The sequence below is a fragment of the Silurus aristotelis genome (genome assembly GCF_946808225.1).
Source record: "Silurus aristotelis genome assembly, chromosome: 18".
NCBI lineage: Eukaryota > Metazoa > Chordata > Actinopteri > Siluriformes > Siluridae > Silurus > Silurus aristotelis.
In genome coordinates this window covers 19476447-19499273 of record NC_139591.1, presented here as the reverse complement: position 1 = coordinate 19499273, position 22827 = coordinate 19476447, and the positions used below count along the sequence as shown (strand labels likewise).

General features: G+C 38.1%; 3 protein-coding genes across 4 annotated transcripts in view; 2 read left to right on the top strand and 1 right to left on the bottom strand.

Moving 5' to 3' along the window:
* Positions 1–828: 828 nt before the first annotated feature.
* On the top strand, positions 829–7025 carry golga7 (golgin A7). 2 transcript variants are annotated; one of them, XM_083568264.1, is made up of 6 exons: positions 829–937; positions 3133–3258; positions 3453–3605; positions 4577–4678; positions 4938–4994; positions 5716–7025. In XM_083568264.1, exons 1-5 carry the CDS (start codon positions 929–931, stop codon positions 4980–4982), a joined length of 435 nt encoding a protein of 144 aa, XP_083424390.1. In that variant the 5' UTR covers positions 829–928; the 3' UTR covers positions 4983–4994; positions 5716–7025. The 2 variants fall into 2 exon arrangements, with proteins under 2 accessions (XP_083424390.1, XP_083424389.1); XM_083568263.1 differs by having other exon boundaries at positions 5713–7025.
* On the top strand, positions 5212–14515 carry r3hcc1 (R3H domain and coiled-coil containing 1; the record flags this gene model as incomplete). Its single annotated transcript, XM_083569468.1, has 11 exons — positions 5212–5254; positions 9135–9147; positions 9375–9404; positions 9944–10072; positions 10236–10373; positions 11340–11814; positions 12341–12513; positions 12595–12665; positions 12753–12848; positions 13260–13375; positions 14134–14515. 10 exons carry the CDS (start codon positions 5212–5214, stop codon positions 13355–13357), a joined length of 1266 nt encoding a protein of 421 aa, XP_083425594.1. The 3' UTR covers positions 13358–13375; positions 14134–14515.
* Positions 14516–15404: 889 nt separating this feature from the next.
* Positions 15405–22827, bottom strand: part of loxl2a (lysyl oxidase-like 2a) — a 48218-nt gene continuing 40795 nt past the window's right edge. The window contains exons 9-14 of the mRNA XM_083568625.1: positions 20550–20715; positions 20202–20442; positions 19699–19814; positions 19303–19439; positions 18392–18503; positions 15405–17387 (exon numbers count right to left, since the gene is read on the bottom strand). Of these exons, the coding sequence (XP_083424751.1) occupies positions 17320–17387; positions 18392–18503; positions 19303–19439; positions 19699–19814; positions 20202–20442; positions 20550–20715 (840 nt within the window). The 3' untranslated portion in view covers positions 15405–17319. The remainder of the gene's footprint in view (positions 17388–18391; positions 18504–19302; positions 19440–19698; positions 19815–20201; positions 20443–20549; positions 20716–22827) is intronic.

The window sequence follows — 22827 nt, the reverse complement described above, 5'->3', positions numbered from 1 at the left end:
TAGTGACAGGGTGCACACGTGGTCAGAATGTCAGACGTAGTTACGCATGTGAACTGAATAGCACCAGTTGCACAGTTCCCGATCTACACAGGACTATGCCTTTTGGCAAATTGATTATAAAGATCGGTGCTTCCTGTGACTGTGTGTGCAGCCTTGTGTTGTCATCTGTTGGCGTGTTACAAAACTAGTCCCGAAATACCACTCGGGTGAATAAATGAGCCATGTGTATTGTTTTACTTGGATCCACAAAAATACACGCTTTAAAACATTTATTAAGAGCTCAACTGTTGCAAAGTCTGTTGTGGATGCTCCGCCAAAAGGTTGATATAGATAAAATTCGTGCCAGCTAAACCAAAGTTTTTTCAAGAATTTATAAGTCATCAATAAAAAGCAGTTGGTTTTATTTTGTGTTTTGTGTTTCTAGATTCATTGGTGCCTTATAACTACAGGAAAATGTGATCCTAATCTTGGTTTAACTGGTTTAACTCAAGTTGGTCATGGTCTTCCTGTGTCCATGTTGATTTCCTCTGGGTTCTCCGATTTCCTCCCAACTCCCTTCTAGGCAATACATGATAAAGCCTAGTCTGTGTTTGCGTGGTTCCCTACAAACTGGGATCCTATCCAGGCTTTAATTCCTGATTCACTTCTAGAGTTCCTGATCGAGACTCCAGCTTCACTGCAACTCTGACCATGATAAAGCAGTTAACACAAAAATGAATGATGAATTATTGTTAGTCGGTGCATATCTACATCATTTAAAATTCTTCCAAATGGTAGATAGTAATTAAGTTTCCAGTACATTTGCACGGATGCATACATATTCTCAGGGTGGAACGTTTGTTACAGTAACAAATGATCAAGTTGCCACTCGGACCCTTTTGGCCGCAGCACAGCGTTTCGGGGCGGAAACGGAGGACAAGCAGCCACTATGGCGGAGGTAATTTGAGCTTCCATGTTAATTAAATGTCTATTTTGGTGTAATATATCACAATTAATATCTCATATTTTAAAAAGAACTACACGTATTAGTGAAAAATAACCAAATGATGCCGAATTAAATCGCATATGGTATTAAACAGACATTAGTGAACAGAGTGGCGTTAGCAGGGAGGCTTTAAACATTAGCCCGTCATCTGACGCCGTCAAATTCGCATTAAAACACCACAAAATGGGTTGCAATTCGATTTTTTTTTGGGACCTAAATATAATTTAGACTGTTTATTATGCTATATATGGTAAGTTATGTTATATGGATTTATTGTGCTTGTTTTGTTTTTTGTTTTACGTCATTGAGGAATATGGAGGTTTGTTTACCTCAGTCTGTCCAGCGGGTTTTTAATCACAGTTCATTTCATCCTCATTATAAAATACATTTTTAACCCCAGATATTCTGTTAAACACACCAGAGATTATTATTTTTTTAACTATAATAGATATTTTTTGGCTTCAGCTCCTAATACATGTGGGTCAAATAGTGTAGTTTCTCTACAGCCTTTCGTGTGTGTTCTTACACACTTTAATACAAAAGCAATTAAGCTTCGATTTTCGATTCACGTTACTCAAGACTGATAAGACTCGGTATATAGATATTTATTATATATTATCTTCAGGTATTACTGATGACTCTTTAAAAGATATGGATCAGGGTGTTCACAAGAGAACTAAGTCAGTCTTTTGTTGTAGTTCTTTCGTTCACTAGTCCAAATATAATTTGCTGATTTATGACTACAAATGAGACCAACATGCAATCAGCTTTCTGTTATTGGCACAAATCTTTTTTGGATTGTACCACAGGCATACAACGGATTAAACATTTTCAGCTGTGGGGCAGTTTAATGATACTTGGCTTTAAAAAACAGAATTTAATGTGTGTGTGTTTGATGATGTGATATAGGTCTTAAATTGAATTCTTAATGGTCTTTAAAAGGTCTTAAGAAAAAGTTAATCATGACTTGGTGAAACCTGCAGAAACCCTGATGGATGTATCGGTCTGTTTTAAAAAAAAAATCATATATGATTTGGTATAATACGATACAAATCTCAGCGCTGTGAATAACCGATAATAATAAACCGACCGTGTTGATTTGCGTCCCGGCGAATCGAATTTTCACACACCATCAGTATCGTTCCTGAATCCTGATGATCAAATCCATTTAGTGACTTGATGTTCAAAGAAATTGAATTAGTCTAATTATATTACTTGAACGTTTAGAGGTTATGGGATTGTACAAGGATTAGGAAACGTCTTTTCTTTTCTTTTTTTCACTGTACAGTCAGAAACAAGGACCGACCCACACTGGATATCATGGTTCTCCTCTTGCCAAAGCTCAAATTTCTTGCTCTTAGGAATTCTGAATTATTATAACGACTAAAATCGTCAAGATGCCTTGACTAAACTCTGTACACCTCGTTAGGCTCTTCAGACCAATCAGCTTTAATTTCTTTTACCTGATCAGATTTTTTTGGTTGTTCTAAAGCCGATGGTCAAATATTCCCAAAAGTCACATAGACACCGTAAAGGGAATTTTTAGACTTAAAGTGCTCACGATTCAAGCTCTGACTCTCAAAACTCACATTGGTGTGCTCAGGAGCTCGTCTTTGCTCAGTCTCACTCTTTCACCTCTACCACATGCTCTTATTTCAACTATCTCTCAATCAATGCCACACCCTGTCTCACTCTTTCATTCCTACTATCTTTCTATTTACAACACTCTCTTTCTACTTTAATCACTCTGTCATGTGATATTCCACCAGTCACTAACTTTTTCTTTCTGTCTAGGTGTCATTTTTTTCTTTTCGTTTCTCTGTTTTTCGTTTTTGTCTGTCCTTTCTTTTTTTTTCTTTCTTTCTACTTCAAATCATGAAAAAGAGCAGGTCTGAAAATTTGCAACTGTTTTCTTTGATTTGACATTTTTCTTTGCTCATGCTTTATCTATTTTATTTAAAATGTTTAATTCTATTTATATTTACTTACTGCATTACTTGGAAACCTGCATATCATAATTCATGTTGGTCATTCTAGAATTGTTACACACAAAATGTACGTTCAAACATCATGATACTATATTCGGGTCGTATCGCTTAGCCCTTGTTATGTCTGTGTTTAACGTGTGGCTGATGTTCATCACACAGACGCACAGCTTGCAGGATCTGAGGCAGCAGGCCACCGTCGCCTCCAAAGTGTTTGTCCAGCGTGACTACACGTCAGGAACCATCTGCAGATTTCAAACCAAAATCCCCACTGAGCTCGAGTCCAGGGTAAGATTCCCCCTGACGGAAAATAAACACCATGTTAAATATTAACATAAATATATGACTAACATTTTTATCTAAAGGGAACATAAAAGAACACTTAGTATGTTTGAGTGTTTTGGTCGAACTTCTAGACATTATACTGGGATTGACATGTACAAAATCATGTAGAAATATGTCTTAATGTGCCACTCCTGCAGATTAATAAGCAGCAGTTTGAGGAGACGATCCAGGCACTGAATAATCTGTACGCCGAGGCCGAGAAGTTGGGAGGGAAGTCGTATTTAGAGGGCTGCCTCGCTTGCCTTACTGCCTACACCATCTTCCTCTGCATGGAAACGCACTACGAAAAAGTACACTTCGGTTTTATTACTTAAAGGATGGTAGTTAATTATATTTAACTACAGGTTCATCTAAAATCCATTCATTTTATTAAGGTTTTTATGTATTATAAATATCTTAATATTCCAGTTGTGTGTATGTGTGTGTATATATTATATATAATTATATATTAGGGCTGTCAATCGATTAAAATATTGAATCGCTATTAATTGCATGATTGTCATCAGTTAACTCGTCGTCATTCGCAATTTAATTGCACGTTTCTCTCTGTTCTAAATGTACTTTAAATTTTTAATTTTTAATACTCTAATCAACATGGGCATGGACAAATATGGATGCTTTATGCAAATTAGTAATTTTTATTAGTGAAACCAAACTGCATAGAGCATAAAGATAAAATATTCTTGTAAATGTTTAAAAGAAATAATAGTGTTTTCACACGGATGGTTTTAATTGCTAGATTGGTGAATCATGGCAGATTTTGGTGCTTGAATTGAGACGTGGCGCATCATGTCTCATTACACATTTAGTCCTCATTTGCTGTTATAATAAACGACACTCTTCCGTGAAGATGCTCCACTAGATTTTCAAGTGTGCTAATGGAGATTTGTGGAGATTCATTCAGTTACAATGGCGTTAGTAAAGTCAGGTACTGATGTAGGTGAGGTGAGGAGGCCCGGGACCTCAGTGTTCACGTTCATCCTAAGGATGTTTAATAAGTTTGAGGTCAGATTTCTAAAGCAGGCCACTCCGAACCATGTAAAGCATATCTTCATGGAGCTGGCTTTGTGTACAGGGCCAGTGTCATTCTGGAACAGGTTTGGGTCTCCTAGTTCAAGTGAAGGGATGAAGCACATAGGGCACGTGTCCCAATACTTTTGTTTACATAGTGGGGTTCTTGTCAGTGCACAGCATTTGCTTGTCTGTATCTATATGCGTATGACCCCACCTACTGATCAGTTTTATTACCCTGCTTACATAGGTGCTGAAAAAGATTGCCAAGTACATCCAGGAGCAGAACGAAAAGATCTACGCTCCTCTGGGGCTGCTACTCACCGACCCCATCGAGAGAGGACTCCGAGTCGTATCCTTTACAGTAAAAACAGCAGTTTGAGACTGCAGGATTGGCGGAGAGATCGGTCTGTGTGGAACAGTGATGCTGTAGGATGTTGTAGAACCATTTATCTGAACTACGGTTTATATTTTCTCATGTTAATAAACGATTAGGACTTTCATACTGTTTAGATGGAAAAGGAGAAGTGCTTCATAATATACAGATTCATCGCTCTGCTGTGTAACAGATTTTATTTCTGGAGGATTTTCTTTAACTCTGTGCTCCTAAGGTGGAGATCACCATATTTGAGGACAGAAGCATCGGCTCAAGATAAAACACACCAAAGGTAAGTGCTGAGCCGAGTGCTGTACAGTAATGCATTAATAATCAGTACCTCAGTTAAAGTTTAGCATGTGGCTTTCACTGCAACTGTTACTGAGGTTTTTACACTGAGTGGAAATGTATACATGTGTCTATAGTATATGAATGTTCAGTAAATGGCAAATAGAAAAGATTAAAGAAAGATGGAAGATTGAATTGAAGCACAGGACAAGAGTCTAAGAATGCGGGATAAGAGAACTAACAGGAGGAACGACTCATTGGATGGTGAGACAGGCCAAGAGACAAGCTTGAGCAAAAACACAGTGAATGGACAGATGAGCTGAGAGACTAGCATGAGGGAAAAAACCGTACTTGGGAAAAAAAACTACTTGGATGGACAGATGAGCAAAGAGACAGCCAGGCCGATCATACTAGTATGTCGAAAGACACATGGATGGATGGATTAAAAACTTTCATGGATTGTCGATGGACAGATCTACAAGATGAAAGACGGCTGGATGACCACATGGAATGAACAGTTGGTTGAGTAGACTTTCAATTGGGATAAGCAAACAAAGCAAAAGTATCAGACTGATGTACAGAAAGGAAAATGATGGATTGTATGTATGATCATGTATAAGCCCAAAGGAGTATAGTCAATATGCTATAACACTTGACTGCAGCTCTGTGTGTATGTAATGCTTGTATTAATATAGATCATGTGTGTTTGTGTCTCCAATCAGCAGTGCTCGTTGCACACATGAAGCTCTGTCCTGCAGTACTTCCCTCCAGCTGCTCCACATCGCCTCCTCTCTGAACGCAGACGCTACATCGTACTCCTTCATTTTATTGGGTTCTCCTTCCCCCATTCCTGTTAGGAGCGCGAAACCTGATGAGCCTTTCCTTTAGAATGCCAGGCTTGCTTCATTTATAAGCCGTTCCTGTGTTTTTTTTGTTTTGTTTTGTTTTTTATGCATTGTCTTAATTACTGGAAAGAATTTTAAAAGTGACACGTTTTCTATTGATCGCCTTTTGAAACGGTTTCTTTTTTCCAATTTCCTTTTTTTTTTTACACTGTTGTTTGTATATATGTATACGTGTGATGAGTGAGGGGACCGCTAAAGTGTACAGTGTTGATTCTCCACACGGTGGCAGTGATCAGTAAAACAACCAGTAATGGCAAACTTTATAAACCGACATCGAGCCGTGTTTCTATTATGATCGTTTTATTGCGATATTACAATATAATAACCGTCCAGTTACGATCCCGTGTTACTCACAGTGACGAAGATGCAGAGTGACAAGAGTCTGGCCTTCATCGAGGGGAGGAGCTTGAGTTTAATTTGCTCAGCCAATCACAAGGGAGACCATGTGACTACCTTGGATAATGGCTGACTTTATTGGCTCAAGCCAGCTACCTAAATGCATCCTGATCTCCCTTTATCTAGTGAACTAATCCAGCTAAAATCACTGCGAATTCTTAAGCGCATACTCTTATGTTCACAAGCACAAGTGGTCTGTGATTGGCTGAATACATCGATCCAGTTGACACTTGTTACTTTGCGGAACCAGGACATCCGTTCAGTCATGTTTTTAAATCTATATAAAATATTACGGACGTGTAGAAAATGACTGTCTGTATACTGCCTTGCGAAGAGGACAATTTATCTCCACATATTTAGTCGACATGCGTGTTAAATGCATTATACCTAATTACTGGCTCATCCCCCAACCTGTAGATATAATGTACATTTTAATTTAAATCCCGTCGATGACTATGGTGAATCCATTCCATCCACATGCAGTGATTTTTTTGCTTTGACCCAAGAAAACACTAACACACACACAGAGGAATCCTGGTGTTCTATTAAAACCCGTGGCCTGTTCGTTCCCGAAACTGACGCCGTAAAGCCCTCGAGGCAAAAACTCGCCGTGTTGATTGGATTCATGAGCACAGCTGCCATTTGTATCTTTTGTTGTACCATAAGAAACAGTTGTCAAGGGTCTCTGCACACCATTATTTAACTTGTGTATGGTAATAAAATATGTAACTTCACTGTATGGCTTCATTTCATTTCAAATAAGACCAAGACAAGTGTTTTAATGATGAGTAAATATTATAATAAAATGTCATGCAGTGTAATGATTAACTCTCTTCTCTGTTGAATTGTGTGGTAACATTTTAAGATTCTAGATTTTTTTCATGTAGTTTTATACAGAATTGTGCATTAGATAAAAGGAAATATAAATATAAAGATGAAGTGGTAGTTAAATAGTACAAATGTACAGAATATAAAGACGGAGTTTTAGTGCCACGTTAAATAATTTAAAAGGGGAAAAGTCTAATTTAGGAGAATAAAGTAGCATCATAAGGTTAAAGTGGTAATATTTTGAAAAAAGAAATCACAGAATTGCAATAAAAGTTTTGCATAAAATGAATGGGGTTATATTCTATGTTTTAGGTCAGGATTCAGCAATAAGGAATCCTTTGGCACATCAGTACGGAGTTATAATTAGTAAACCGACACTGCAGCGGTTATGGAAACTTAAATTATTCAGAAGAAAAGAATTAGACAGACATCGAGGAATTTGCCTCTTGTGTGCAGTCTGACATGGTGACCAGTGTTCGACTTTGTGCTATTCGAAGAGAAGTGTTTCTCAAGAGACTTTTTTACTTAATTTATCATTTTATATTTATATATATTTCGACTTTATTCTTGTACTGCTCCGACTTTAATCTTGTAATTTTAGATATTTTTTAACGTGCCACTAAAATGCTGTCGTACTAAATTTATTATAGTAAAAAAAAAAAATCTTAAAAAAAAAGATCTTTTATTGTGCTTCATTTTTTGATGTGGTACAAATATGAAAATTTTATTCTACTTATCTATTTATCTAAAATACATTCTGATAAGATTTTCAATGTTGTACCAGGAGTTTCAATGAGAAACACTATCGAATCAACATTTTGTAAAGATAATTTTTCCATATTTCTGCATGCCCTGTTTATTTTTTAGATAACTATAATATAATTATGACTGTCAAATTTTACTCGTTAACGCAAATTCATTTCACTAATTTTATTAACGTGTTATAAACATATAAATAAATAAACATATGAGAGGTGGAATTAAAACTTTCAACAAAACATAAATCAAAACTTCCTTTCTTTACTCATATATATATATTTATTTATTTATTTATTTAAAAAAAAAAAAACAATAAACCACGCTAAAAAAATATTTGTAATCACTAAACATTTGTTTTATTGATGCAAATCAAATACCAAATCCAATAATAATTAATAATTGATATCAGAGATGGCCAAAGCATGTCATGCCATATATGAGAAGAGGAAAATGTGGAAAAATGCCACTGAAACAGATGTTTTATTTCTAATTTAATATAGAAAATGTGATATAAAAAAAAAAAAAAAAAGAACAATGGAAATTAAATATAGAGAATAGTAATGAATTTGACTTTGTTTAATCTGGGAATAATTTTCAAATAAAATAAATAGAAATAGAACTCTATAGTAGTATTAGTTTTATATGTATAACATTTTTTAACAATAAATATTGTCCCAAAATGGTTGTACAGAGATCAAGATGTTATAATGTATAGATTTTGTGTCTATAAGTTTGATCCTTATCATTTTATCCCTAATGTGCGAGTCAGTGCCAACTCAGTGCCAAAAGGAAAAACTACCTGAGATGGTATGAAGAAGAAACCTTGAGAGGAACCTGACTCAAAAGGGAACCCATTCTCATCCACCATTGTCCATTTATTACAGTTCCATCATTGTTCATGTGTTCTGTCCAGTGTTAACGTACTTAAATGTAGAACTGTAGACTGTTGATAATAACTACAGTCTAAATCCATCCTCAAAGTTCTTGAGTTTGCTCAGTAACTCCATGTATCTTTATGCTGTTCCTGTCGAACAGCTGTACAGTTTAATATAATCTAATGTTTCTCTTTACAATGCAGTGATTTATTTCGCCTGAAGTTTCACTTGAGGGCCACTAGAGGTCGCGTTCATTCTCTCTGCTCACCAAACCGTTGTTATTTCTAAACAAGCGGCATTTGACTTGAAAAGCCGTTGTTTTTTTTGTGCTGTTTTATATAAATCGATTTTATCCGGATTTTTATTTCGCTCGTTGTCCAGTATCTCTTCTACGGTAAGAGCGAACATTATTTTGATACGCTTGAAGAAAAACCGTTTCGTGATTAAATAAACTATGACTTTTTGTTCCACCCGTTTTCCGACTCATATAATCCGATTGGTCTGCGGTGGACGTTTCCCCGCATGCGTAACGAATTTCCGTGTTCTGATTGGGCAGATAATTTGCGGTGCGCCAATCCGAGCGCAGTAGGCAGGCTTTACCAGAATATGGGTGTGAAAAAGTGTTAGCAGGCTAGTCAGTGAGACTGCAGGGTGATTAAATGCCTTGTGTTTTCAGCTGCATTGTGAAAGAAGCTGGTTATTTTTGTCTGATATTGTGTTACCATAAAGTGTGTTTCATTAATAATTCCTGCTTTATGTAACGACATTGTTCTGCCTTATAACTTCACAGAAACTAATTGAAGCCCATAATATTGCAGTGTGAGCTGTTCTTACAATAAAGGTGGATATTTGGAAGAAAATATGGTTTTCACTTGAATCCTCTGACATTATATATATATATATATATATATATATATATATATATATATATATATATATATATATATATATATACACACACACACACACACACACACTATATATATATATATATATATATATAGTATGAGATATAGTATGTATAGAGAGAATTGCTGTTGCTATAGCATATGTGATAAACAGAGAAAATTGCACAGCCTCAAGTGTTTATTCCTTAAAAATGGTCTTTGGAATATTTCCTCTTCGCTGTCACATGGTGCTAAATTTTGGACACATTAACTGTGAATAATGTGTTCTGTCTGTTTGAGCAGCTTCTCTACTTTTGGCACGCTGGCGTTTCCTTGTTTTGATGGCTCCTACCTGCCCAAGCAAGAGAGTGCATTTGTTCATAAAGTCCTGGAGGAGCTGGACGCCTTCCAGCATAGAGACAATCAGAAAAGGTAGCGTCAAAGCAGAACGATGCTGCACTAGTCCCTGAGTGTGGATGTCATCCCAGTACACACCTCTACCTTCAGGATGCTGTGTTGTGATAAACACATATTAACTTCAAAACTCAGTAGTTGTCTATGTTGTGTTCTTTTCCCTTCATCTCTACTTTCGAAGCGTCATACTCTTCCCGCCCTTGCCGAGCCGACTGCGCTTTCTGATCCACAAGACGGCGGAGAAGTTTCCAGAACTGTGCACTTTCTCCGTGGGGGAGGCATGGAGCCGCAGAGTGGCTGTCTGCTACTCGGAGCTCAGGTACACCTACGATAACCTCTAACCACGTACCCTGCTCACTTTCCAGTGCTCAGCTGTGACTCGGTTGGAAACCTGGCGGTGCAATTTTCCCTGGTGATGTTCACATGTTTTAACCACGGACTTGCATATTCGTTGATTTCTTTGTTTTCTGTTGTTGTTTTTTTTGTCACTACAATAGACACAATTGTCATGTTGTGTGCCCAAGCTGGCTGTGTGTGTATAAACAGGGTTTCACAGAAACTACCTGGTGTTTAGGGAGGAAAAAAAATGTACCGCTAGACTTTTAGTCAGGCTCAGACTGGATTCATGTAAACTTGCACAACCAATACATCTATCTTTTTCATATTTATGCGTTTGTCATGCACATTTCGGTTCAATGTGATATAATAAATAGTTGGCGATGCGAAAATGTAATATAGTATAATAATAAAGTATGGAAGTATAATCTCAGCATTCGAGTCTTTCTGCACCGAATGCAGTTTGTGTCCCATACAGTTATATACAGAGAGCATGTTGATCACATGAGCTTGTGCTTTTATAGAAAGCATGCTTTTACTGAAGAGGGACACATCTAGACACTGCACCAGTGCAAACCCAGGGATTAATACTGCTAACAGCAGCAGTATCTATTCGCTGGAGTAAAGCTACAGCATTGCAGAGCTTGATGATTTCCTGCGTGCTCGATAAGAAAGCTCACACAGTGAATCACTTGTTCACTCTAATGAAAGAACACCGCTCATGAAAAGGCCATGATCACATCTGTGACTAGGGAATTGATTTCTATGCAAGGCAGCTTTTACAAGCACCTAAAAATTATGTGCCAAAAAAAGACAAAAAAAACAATAAAAAGCAAAAAAAAAAAAAAAAGCAGTCCAAAATGTTTCATTAAAAGAAACACACACTGTATGTCTTTAGTATTGTCTGTTTGTTTATCTCTCCATCTATGTCTGTCTATCTGTATACCAGGTTGCCAGTGGAGGAGTGCAATAGCGACACGGACGGGAATGTGTATGAACAACTGTGTTTGAGCAGCAGAGAGATTGAGAAAAAATCACGCTCGGCTCACAGAAAAGCCAGCAGGCGACCAGATAAAGCTATTTACATCCCCCGCGCTCTGAGACGTTCCGAGTGCGAGACGACTCTCGGCTCCTCCAGCTGCTCCCCCAACTGCTCCCCCAGCCTCAGACTCTCTGACGAGTCCAGTTCAAACAACATGGACCCCCCAGCGGGCAATGACGAGCCTGAAACCAGCAGCATCAACGAATCGGTGGGTGAGCAGAACGCGACAGAGTGCGTCGCAGGGACGGAGCCTGTGGCCTGCGATCAGACTCTGTCCTATTTCATGGCGTTGACTTTGGAGGAGGAACAGAGCAGCACAGATGAATCGCAAGCAACTGTGTCCTGTCAGAACACAGAGGAGACAGACGATTACCATCAGGAGGTACACACACTCGGATCATCTTCACTTTTAGGAAATGGCCTAAAAATGACATCACATGATGAGAATTGTGGAAACACCTCAGTAAAACAACATAACTTAAGCCATAGGTCGATTATTTATTTATTTCTTTTACAAATGAAATTACGATGCGTTTCAGATTCAAGCTCCTCCCCCATTTCTATCTGAGGGTTAATCTAGAGTTGAAACTTAATTAAGCTCATGTAGATAGCTATAACTATTAAGGTTCACTGGTGGTCTAGTGGTTAGGATGCGGCGCTCTCACCGCTGCGGCCCGAGTTTCGATCCCCGGTCAGGGAACCAACCCCAGCCATTAGGGTTGCACAAGCCTTAGTGCCGGTCCCAAGCCCAGATAAATTAGGGAGGGTTGCATTAGGAAGGGCATCCAGCGTAAAAACATGTGCCAAATCAAACATGCGGATGGTCCGCTGTGGCGACCCCTAACGGGAGAAGCTGAATGAAAGCATTTTTTTCATGTAGCGAATCCACTTTTTTGTTGTTTATTAAGATTGTGGCCCATCTGAAGGAAGAACCGTCATCGATAGAAAACGTCCAGAACGATTTCTCTACTTATGAGAACGCCTGGATCGAGCACGACGAGTTTGCCCACATCATCGAGATCTACGACTTCCCTTCCATGTTCAAAACGGATGACCTGCTGGACGCTTTCTCGGAGTACAGGTAACATCACCTTCAGCCTCCTCGGAGCAATGGCTTGACCAGACGTGTACACTGATCATGCGGTGTTCGTGTGTTTTACAGTGAAGGAGGGATGAAGATTAAATGGGTGGATAACACTCATGCTCTCGGCGTCTTTTCCAGCGCGTCAGCAGGTATCCATGACATACCCGTTACTGTTGTGTCTCCTCTCTAACTTTAGTGTCGCTTGCTGCCGATTAATAGCTGTACCCTGTGTGTAGCGCTGCAGGCTCTGTCCATCAAACACCCAATGCTGAAGACCAGACAGCTGTCGCAGGCCAGTAAAAAGTCCAAAGGCAAAGTAGCGAAACGTGCAGGTAAACAGCGAAGTTACTCAATCAAAAAATAAAAAATAAATAAAAATATATATACAGTTGTATGCAAAAGTTTAGGCACCCCTGACATTGTCCATGATTTTCATTTATAAATATTCGGGTGTTTGGCTCAGCAATCTCATTTTGATCCATCAAATAATTGAAGGACACAGTAATGTTTCAGTAGTGAAATGAGGTTTATTGGATTAACAGAAAATGCGCAATATGCATCCAAACGAAATTAGACAGGTGCATAAATTTGGGCACCCCAACAGAAAAATCACATCAATACAGCCTGTGTGTGTGTGTGTGTGTGTGTGTGTGTGTGTGTGTGTGTGTGTGTGTGTGTGTGTGTGTGTGTGTGTGTGTGTGTGTGTGTGTGTGTGTGTGTGTGTGGGATGCTGTAATTAACAGAATTTCTGCAGCCAGTGAAGGAACGGCCGCGCACTGATTCAGCTGTAGCACGCAGAATGGTGACCAGAGCTCTGGGCCTGAGAGCTAAACGCTACTGAACCCCAGGTCATTAGCCTGTAAGTATAATTTCCTCTGAGCTCTCTGTGTGTGTGTGTGTGTGTGTGTGTGTGTGTGTGTGTGTGTGTGTGTGTGTGCGCGCCCAGTAGCAGGAATATCGCGCTGTTTAACATGGTCACGTTGATAGTGTTATTATATCTCAGAAGAAAAAGGTGGTTAATAAAGTCTGATATTATATTTTATTAGATGATGTTGTGTTATAAACATGTGCCACCCTCACTAAATGTTTCTATTTGAAACAGTTTCACATCCCGTCTTCCTCCCCGTATTCCACATTCCATTTTCACATCTCAGTTCCTCTAGAAAAAAAAGTCTTTGGTTACATTTATTTTTCGATTCCAGCAAAGGTAAATTTATATAGTAATTTATATGAACAGTGTATAAATCTTTTACCTATCTGCAGTGCTTATTAGCTTCAGGATCTAAAAGGCTGCACTGTGGAGAAAACGAAAAATAAACAGTTGAAAACTGTAACACAATAAGCCTCAATGCCTTTAATTAAGAACAATAATGTAACAATTTTGATAGCAGGCTGTTGCGAGGTCGGGGGAGGGGGAGGTGGCGTTAGTCTGTGATTGGTTCATTACATTGTTCATCAGAAGAGCTCCTGCTGTGTACAAGGGCAGGGCTCGGAAATTGTTAGTAACATAATTTTTCGACTTTTTGTTTAGGGTTGGTTTTTTTTATTTATATATATATATATATATATAGTTTAATGATATTTTATATTATATTTATTGAACCGTTTCTTTTGCAGACTTGTTTACCTGATGAAGATGATGATGATGATGATGATGATGATAATGGACCAGCAGCCCTGTTTTAAACACTCTGTTTTAAATAAAGTGCTCATTTTATTTCTGTAGTTAAGGTTTTTGTTCACCCAGAATGTAAGACCTTCTCATTTCAGACAGTCGTGTAAACTGAAACGTCCTATTTTTTCGAATACTTGCTCAGAGGCTCAACATCTATTCTCTGTTTATTCCTACACAGTAATAGCAGTAAAATCGAACTGGTTTGCATGTGGAAAGAAATCTCCAGAAACACTTCAAGACATTGCAGTGTCCATGATGTGTTGGAGTGATGTGTTTAGATGTTTTAATGTTTTATTTATGAAATAAAAAATTCTTTTTTTAAAATTGCAAACGAGTTTTCTCTTCAAACTATCACATGCTTCTAAAAGAAAGAAAGGTCTTTTTATGGTCACACAAGGAGCAGGAGAAATATTATATTTAAAAATGTTTATATTAAATGTATGTTCTACAAGGGTGAGGGGTGTTGGAGGGTGTTAAGGGCGGGGCTTAAGTGAGCACCTTTACATGGAGAAGCGTGTGTTGAGCTGATCTTAGTTCATGGTTGCTGCTTCTTCATGACTTCCACTCGAGACTCTTTGTTTCTTTTATGTTTTCACCCCCAAATCTAACAGTCGGTTTAATTCTTGCGCTTCTGTTTTAATTATGTAGCGCCCTCTGGTGGACTCTATCAAAAAAACTATACTAGAGTAACCAGAATCTACAAATGTAGCATGGACTGCAACTATATAACTTACTTTACTATCTCTTATCACTGCTAAAACAAAAGTAAAATAAATCAAGAAAGAATTTTCCTGTTCTTGATTTTCTTCCAAATCTAAATTAGACACACCACACATCATTATCTCAAGCCTTCTACCCATGAACCTTAATCTCTGAGGAGAATCTGTGTTTAATCATTCAAGGCATATGGATTTGGACTTTTTTTTTTTTTTTTGCCATTATTTGCTTGTACCCACTAACAGGTGCCATGATGAAGAGATAATCAGTGTTATTTACTTCACCGCTCTTAATGTTTTAAAGTCTTAATTTTATGTCTGATCTCTGTACTTGATACTCAGTAACATTAGCCAGAAGATCGACAGCTATGAAGAAAAGTTTTTATAGCTTTTAATTAAAACTCAGGAAAATGAACAGAAATAGGAAAAAAAATATTTCTACTCATTGTTTTTCCAGTATTTGCGGGACGTCCAGTTATAAAAACACAATTCAATAGTGACTCATAAATATGTTTTTTATTATAGAACACAAGGCACAATGTGAATCATACATTCAACAGTAAACACATCGTGATGCGTTAACTTCTCGAATGGCTGTAAACGCCCTCATAAAACGGAGGGGCACGAGTTCATGAAAGATTCTATCACATTGCTTTTTTTTTAATCGATCATAATGAACAGAAGAAACAAATAATCCCTGATCCCCTGGTAGGAATAAATTACATGGCATGCTCGATGAATTGTCTGTTCAGCCAGAGAATCTGACTGAGTGGAAAATGGTTCCGTTTGCCGAGCAGCATTTCTTATAAAATCGGCCGAATTTCATAAAAACAAGCAAGCTGTAAATATGAAAGTAATATGCGAAAGAAAAGCGCTACATATCGCGTGGCGTAAGCAGGGCGTGATTTTACTGGAGGTCAGAAATTCGACGTTACGGTTCGTTTTCAAGTAGCGAAAATCTTGATAAAGTTTTGGTTCATAAAGCAACAAAAGTTCCAGTCGGATCGCTGAGGTTTGTCTGTTAGCTCGTGCTATAACAGCGTACTGTGCTAGCCATAAATACAGAAATGCTAGTGTTTGTGTTGCAATTGTTTAAGAATAAATGGTTGACGATTATACCATTATCTTTATAAAACCCTGATTGCGATATGGAACTTTAATCTTGGCACACAGCTCATTTCAAGTGATCGTTGTATTTAGTACAGTACGTGTGTCCTGATTTGAACGAGGTGAGTGTGGAAGTAAAGGTTGTAAACCTTGAGTAAAACATCTTTTAGGCTTAAACGTCACACCATCATTACAGCTACCTTTAGTATAACGTGAGTCTGTTTGACTCAGGAATTGTACTCGTTTGCACTGGAGCTCCGCGTCGAATCGGCTAGCAAGTAAAGGAAAGATTTCAACTCTTCAGTAGGTTCAGAAAGAAATTTGACTAGCTAATGGCTAGTCAACATGTTTTAGGCGTGTTTAAAAATTTAAATTATTAGCAGATGTTTTGGGTTTTTTTTGTACTTGGGGTAAATAACACACTGGTGGTCTGTTTATTTGAAGTCTTCTCATAAATATGATGCCAACAGTACAGTTTTTGAGTGTAGCATAACACTGGCTAGTTATAAAGATGCTAGCTTTGTTCTTACTGCATATGTTAATCATTCCATTGAGTTTTTCAGCACCTATGTTTTTTTTTCATGTGTGGTTTCAAGTGGTTTTTGACATTGTATGACAAACCGGTGTATATATATATAAAATGAAACAAAAGGATGACGAGAACATTTAAAGCTCCATTTTTTGAAGCCTTATCACAGTTTGGTTAAACACAGCACCAGCTTTAGGTTCAGGAGTGTAAGAGTGAAATTGTGTATTAGAAATTATCCTGATGATAATATCAGGCAAATGGTTTATTCAAGCACTTTACAGAATGCTTTCCTTACTTGTTAGCTACATTAGGAGTGAAGATATAGCGCAAAACAAAGGAAGCGAATGTATCTTAGCTGATCGACTACATCTGCCACAGGGGGAACATCGTGGCCATTTTATTTTAAAGCGTCAAAACAGAAAACAGTCTGAGTATGAAACCACACCACTATGAAAAAAATATCTGTTACATTCTAAACAAACTTGGCTTTCGAAGCTCAGTATTTCTACCTTTCTATGTTTCCTACCACAATAAATTACTATGAAGTCGAGAAGCTGGGGATCATGTTCGGTTCGTGTATTTTGTTTGAGATACCAGTATAGAGCTCTAGTGAAGGTGGCATGTAATGATAGACGTCACGTCTTATAGGCAGTAAACAAAGTGATCACGGGTGCAGGATGGTCACGTCAGCATCCCTCCTATAGTGGTTGGTTCTCGTGTTTGAAGTCCGACTGGGCTCCTCTCCACTCTTCACTTCCCTCTCTTTGGTTGGTTTTCTACCTGCGCTGAAGACTGTTGGTCATTATTCCTGTGAATTCATCGACATCCGAACTTCTAGAGCCACCTGCAGGAATGACAAAATTACAGATCGTGACTGAAAGGTTTCGACAGAGAAACTCAAAAAAGTCTAAGAAAAGTCCAAGATTGACTTGTGTATCTGGCAGCAATCATTATTATAATCTTCATCATCATCATCCAGAAAAAGTTTTAGAATTTTAAAAATTTAGAATTATTTTTTTTAAGTATTGTAAGTAACTATATTTAAAATCATATCCATCATTGAGTTAAAGAAAAAATAAATACAAATAACGTAAGAGAAAGAAAAATCGTACCCCGGAAATTGATTGAAGGGCAAAGAACAAACGTGAAAAACTCATAAGAAAGAAAGTTGAAGACGAACGCCTGTGGTGCAGACCAGCTGCAAGCGAAATGCTATCGAATCGAAAGTGGTTCAATGCGTGCGCTCACTGTCTGAATTCTGAATCTGCATTTGCGATTTCTCTCATTATCATTAATCACATTATAACAGGAGGATTTTTTTTCTTGTTTTTGACTTAGTGGACTTTCAGTGGGTTTATTTTTTTTTGTTATTACACTTTAATTTGTAAATGTGTTCCTTTAATTAAAAACAACTAGTTTGAGATTTATATTTTCTTGTACTTTTCTAAGCACACTAGAGTCCCCACCCCACCCCCCGCTGTTAAAATTTAATTAGTAGAATATTTGTTGTCAATTTTATATGACTACTTTTTACTTTACTTGAGTAGATTTCTAGACCGGTAACTTGTACTCTGTAACTTGTAACTTGTATTAAAATTTCATCGAAGTAACACTACTTTTGAGTAGAATATTCTATGACCTTTTCCACATCTGCTAATATTAAATCAATAGATGAAATAGCAATATCAATAATTCTTTATTTAATAAATATTTTTCCAACCCAAACTAAAACCCAAAGGGGAAAGAGCACTGCTTCAATGTGACATGAGCGAAATATTCCTTTTTTTTTTTACCAACAATTAACAGTTACTGAGAAGCTGATTGGTCTGGAGTTGGCAGAAACCTCACCTGTTTGGCAGTTATAGGTCCAGATTCGATATCCATCGTAGCGACATTTACAGCTCATGATGTTATTGGTGTAATCCGACTCAGCGACTTCATAATTAGGGTTAATTACAACCTGTCAGAAAGACAGAGTCGACCGTTAGCGTCTTTAAAGAGCTTCAAAACACATTATTATCGACTGCAAGAGTTTACACAGCCTTAAGACATAGACATAGTCAAACATTTTGACAATTATAAAGAGGTAAAATGGTCAGACCAGTTTAAAGGGTGTCTGCATTCCCTTTTTGAATCTGGTATACAGCTCATATTGACTTGTATCCGCATTCTTTTGAATTTAAACAGCTCTTGTAGTAATTCTCACTATTTCTCCAGACTTTCCTATTAAAACAATGTCTCACACAGAGCCTTTTTTTAGATCAGGTCTGATGAGGCTCATACACAAAACTGTTCAATTATTTCTGTTCATTAAGTGTTTGCCGGTTCACAGTTGACCCACATTTTCACTATCTGGGAATTCTTTACAGGAAGTTACGATGGAGGTATGTTCCGATGACCACATCATAACTTGAAAATATACTTGAAAAAGTTGAGACATGGCCTAGCAGACCCAGGAATCTTAAAGAATGGTGATCAGTGTGAGGTAGTATACTGTAAGTTGTTAATAATTGAACAAATTACAGTATATAATGTATCAAAACAGAATAATTTACAGTAAAATATTGTATAATTTATACAGTATATTTGTACATGACAGTGGGCTGCTACATTTTGGCAGACGTCCGAAACGAAAATATTTGTACAATTTTGTCACTTTGTCACTTGTCATTGTAAGAGTGAAAAATCGTAAGATGAACCATCGTAACTCAGGATCATCTGTACTTTTTTTTGGAAGAAAATGAAGCAGTTTGTCAGACCTGGAATATATAATCTCCGGGTTTGACGTCGGTGATGTCGATCCACTGGCAATCGATGTCGTGTCTGTACGTGTCCCAACATCCCACTGTGATCCCCTGAGCACCGAAATTAGCACATGCGTAACGCTTTTGTATACCTGCAGAGGAAATGCAAACCCGGGAATTTGGTATTAAGTGTTTATTATTCTAACAGGTGCACTAATAATTACACTGGCATCTGTTATTTCTATTTATACATCATATACATATATACACTACTATCTACCATTAAGTTCTCGTAATGATTAAACCTTTTATATGTTGCATCATTTACAATAATAGCAGATGTGAAATGAATAAGAAATGAATACTAAACAAAATAAATTTTTTAAGGGTGTGTTTGTGTGCGTGTTTAACCTTCAACACACTCGGTGTCCTCTAGACAGAAGCTGGCTTTGTGCCCTTCGGCCACTTTAGTGCCGTTCATACTCAGAAGGTCATAGTGAGTAAAAACCTCCATGCTGTGGTAATGCCTAGCGCACACACACACACACACACACACACACACACACACACACACACAATAGTTACATGTGGTAAAGGGTACAGGGCTATTATCGTTATGAAATACTTAAACTTGAGGAAAAATTTTAATAAAATAACATTGGAAAGTGTTACTGATATGAGGTGATATCAAAAGCTTTTAAGAATTGTTTTGTAACAAGCCAACAGATTGCAGCCTTAATGCTACACACACAGTCACAGGGATCACTGGCCTTCATAAGTCATTGTGGCAAAAGACATCATCCTTTGCGGAGCTGCGCAACTGGTGCTATTCTCTGTGTATGTGTCATTCTTACGATGAGAAGTGCTGACTTATGGTTACCTGGTGGAGAAAACAAGGTAATGAAGACACTCACCTGTGACAGTCGTGCCACACCCAGGCGTGGGGTGCGTTGCGGGGTCTGAAGTCGCTGTGGCCGTTGTTGTGGATCTGAGAGGAGAAGCGCAGCAGCCGTCGGTACGAGGACGGATCTGCTGTGTTGGCACTGTTGGAGAGACACTTCTCCTCGTGAGCGCACTGCAGAGCGTACATCGGCCGGTCCTCCAGATACGTGGTGTGTTCAACGATCTCTGCGTTTAGCACCAGGTCTGGAGCGCCTGAGACATACGGTAATCACATACATTATTGTGTGAATGTGTGTGTGTGTGTGTGTGTGTGTGTGTGTGTGTGTGTGTGTGTGTGTGTGTGTGTGTATGCTGCTTACTCTCAGTGCAGGAAACTCCAGCAGCAAATCGTCCTCCTCCTTTGGGGCAATTGACATGTTTCCCATGATGGAGACACTGAGCCAGACTCATCTCGGTGCCTGAACACCGAACTCCACTCATCACTACAGCATTACTGCCAACCTGATTTTGCCAGTACCACGTCTCCTGCACACACAGATGAATGACCATCAGCATAAGCATTATGACCTATACCAGGGGTCCAAAAACGTACATTTAATTTAAAATATAATTTTAGTATACATTAAAATTTCCCTTAGTAATTAACAGAGGTCGAGGCACCGTAAATGCTGGAACAATTTGCTTTCAGCAAAAATCCATTCTTCCAGTCCACTGTCATTACAAGAGCGGCCTCTAGAGGTGAATCAATGACACCACATGCTGGTGGTTTTTACACGCGAATCTGAGCGCTGTATATTTATTATTTATAATTTATGAATTATATAATTATATTTATTAATTACTATATTCATTTTTTTTTCTTCAGCACATTTGCATCATTCAGCACTTAAAAAAAATTAAAATAAAGTTCAGTATTATTTTACATGGAGGGATATGATTTTTTTTTTAATTATTTTTCAGTATCCATCCACCAAAAAAAAGTTTGGGGACCCCTACTTACTTAATACCATCCCAAAGTGCAACATAAGCTGCAGTAGCAGTGTGTCACCACCAGAGAGCTCCACATAAACACAGAACAGAGCTCATGGCATGGACACAGCTGAGAAACATCTGGAAATTTATCATGTGCATTGGAAAGAAATCTCCTAACATTTTGGAAAAGATGTCAAGAGTCAATGTGCATGTTTTATTATACAAAGATGCAATGTGTGTGTGTGTGTGTGTGTGTGTGTGTGTGTGTGTGTGTGTGTGTGTGTGTGTGTGTGTATGCACATTTGCGTGTGTGTATAAGTACTCCTAACATTTGCGTGTGTGTGTATAAATACTCTTAAATTAATTGTATATTCTTCAATCCTTCTAGGTCACTGTGTGTGTGTGTGTGTGTGTGTGTGTGTGTGTGTGTGTGTGTGTGTGTGTGTGTGTGTGTGTGTGTGTGTGTGTGTGTGTGTGTTTGTGTGAGTCATACCCCCACTGCACTGGTTCAATGGACACAGCATCACATTTTCCATTCACTCCGTCCTTTCCTTTCTCGATCTCACCCATATAATCTGAATCCTGTTGTCTAAATCACTTTCTACTGCATTTCCTACACACTATTACAACATTCTCTCTCTTTCTCCCCATTCAACTTACATATTTAGTTTTTTATTCTCTTTTTTCACTCTGCCTTTGTTTCTCTCTATCAGTCTCTTTCCCTAAATCTCTTTTCCTCCCTCTCCTCCTGCTTCCCTCTGTTCCCTGGTTCCTCCAACCCTCTTTAATGCTCCCAGATAATCTCTTGGCATGCTTTAAATCTCTCTTCCTTTTTCAAGACACGCATTATTAATCTTGTTTTGCTCAAGATGTTCTGAATCTGAACACGCACACATACTCTGCATGAGCTAATTAAATAACATAACACACCCACACACACACCATTACTGTTATGGAACTCAAATTTAAAGTTGTGGCCAATTTTACACAATTATTTTCATAAAAAGTCATGATGGCAGTGTGGACTGGTCCAGTTTCCACTCATAAACCCCTCCATACGAGCCCACTGCGGCCAGAATAAGCTTACGTGCACGCACACACGCGCACACACACACACACACACACACACACACTGTTCAGTGCTGCTATCACAGTCTTATCCAAACTCTGGTATAATATTACTGGTCCACGGCCAGCAGTGGTGGGTCTGCAAAAGTACACGTGTCCCCGAACAAATCGTGTTACGCCTCATTTCCCAGTTCCCTCCATCATCCCCCAACCTCGCCTCAAAACGTGTATATGAAAAACATTTTCACATATGGAATAAAGCATTTTTTCTGTCAATTTTAAAAATCCGAAGTACTAAAGCAGACTATCCAACTGATTTCTACATAAATGCCATTCAGTTTGCTCTCAGTTGGGTTTCTCCATTCTACTGAACCGACGCTCAAGCATATTTATTCCTACTGAGACATCAGGATGAGCACTTTCAATCCGTTCATACACACTTATAAAAAGCTGATTATTAAATCATTAACAAATATAGCTGTTTATTGAGCGCAGCAGCATGACGTCAATCGACTTTCCGTCGGCTTTCCGTCCGTTTCAGTTGATAGAAAAGTTAATTGCAGATACTGTTGCTTATAATCTGTACATACAAAAAGC

Bases quoted from the DNA above. Each gene is read 5' to 3' on its own strand.
- golga7 (XM_083568264.1), top strand. The intron at 3,606-4,576 runs GTACACTTCGGT...CTGCTTACATAG, and splicing joins TGGAAACGCACTACGAAAAA to GTGCTGAAAAAGATTGCCAA. The intron at 4,679-4,937 runs GTATCCTTTACA...TGTGCTCCTAAG, and splicing joins TCGAGAGAGGACTCCGAGTC to GTGGAGATCACCATATTTGA.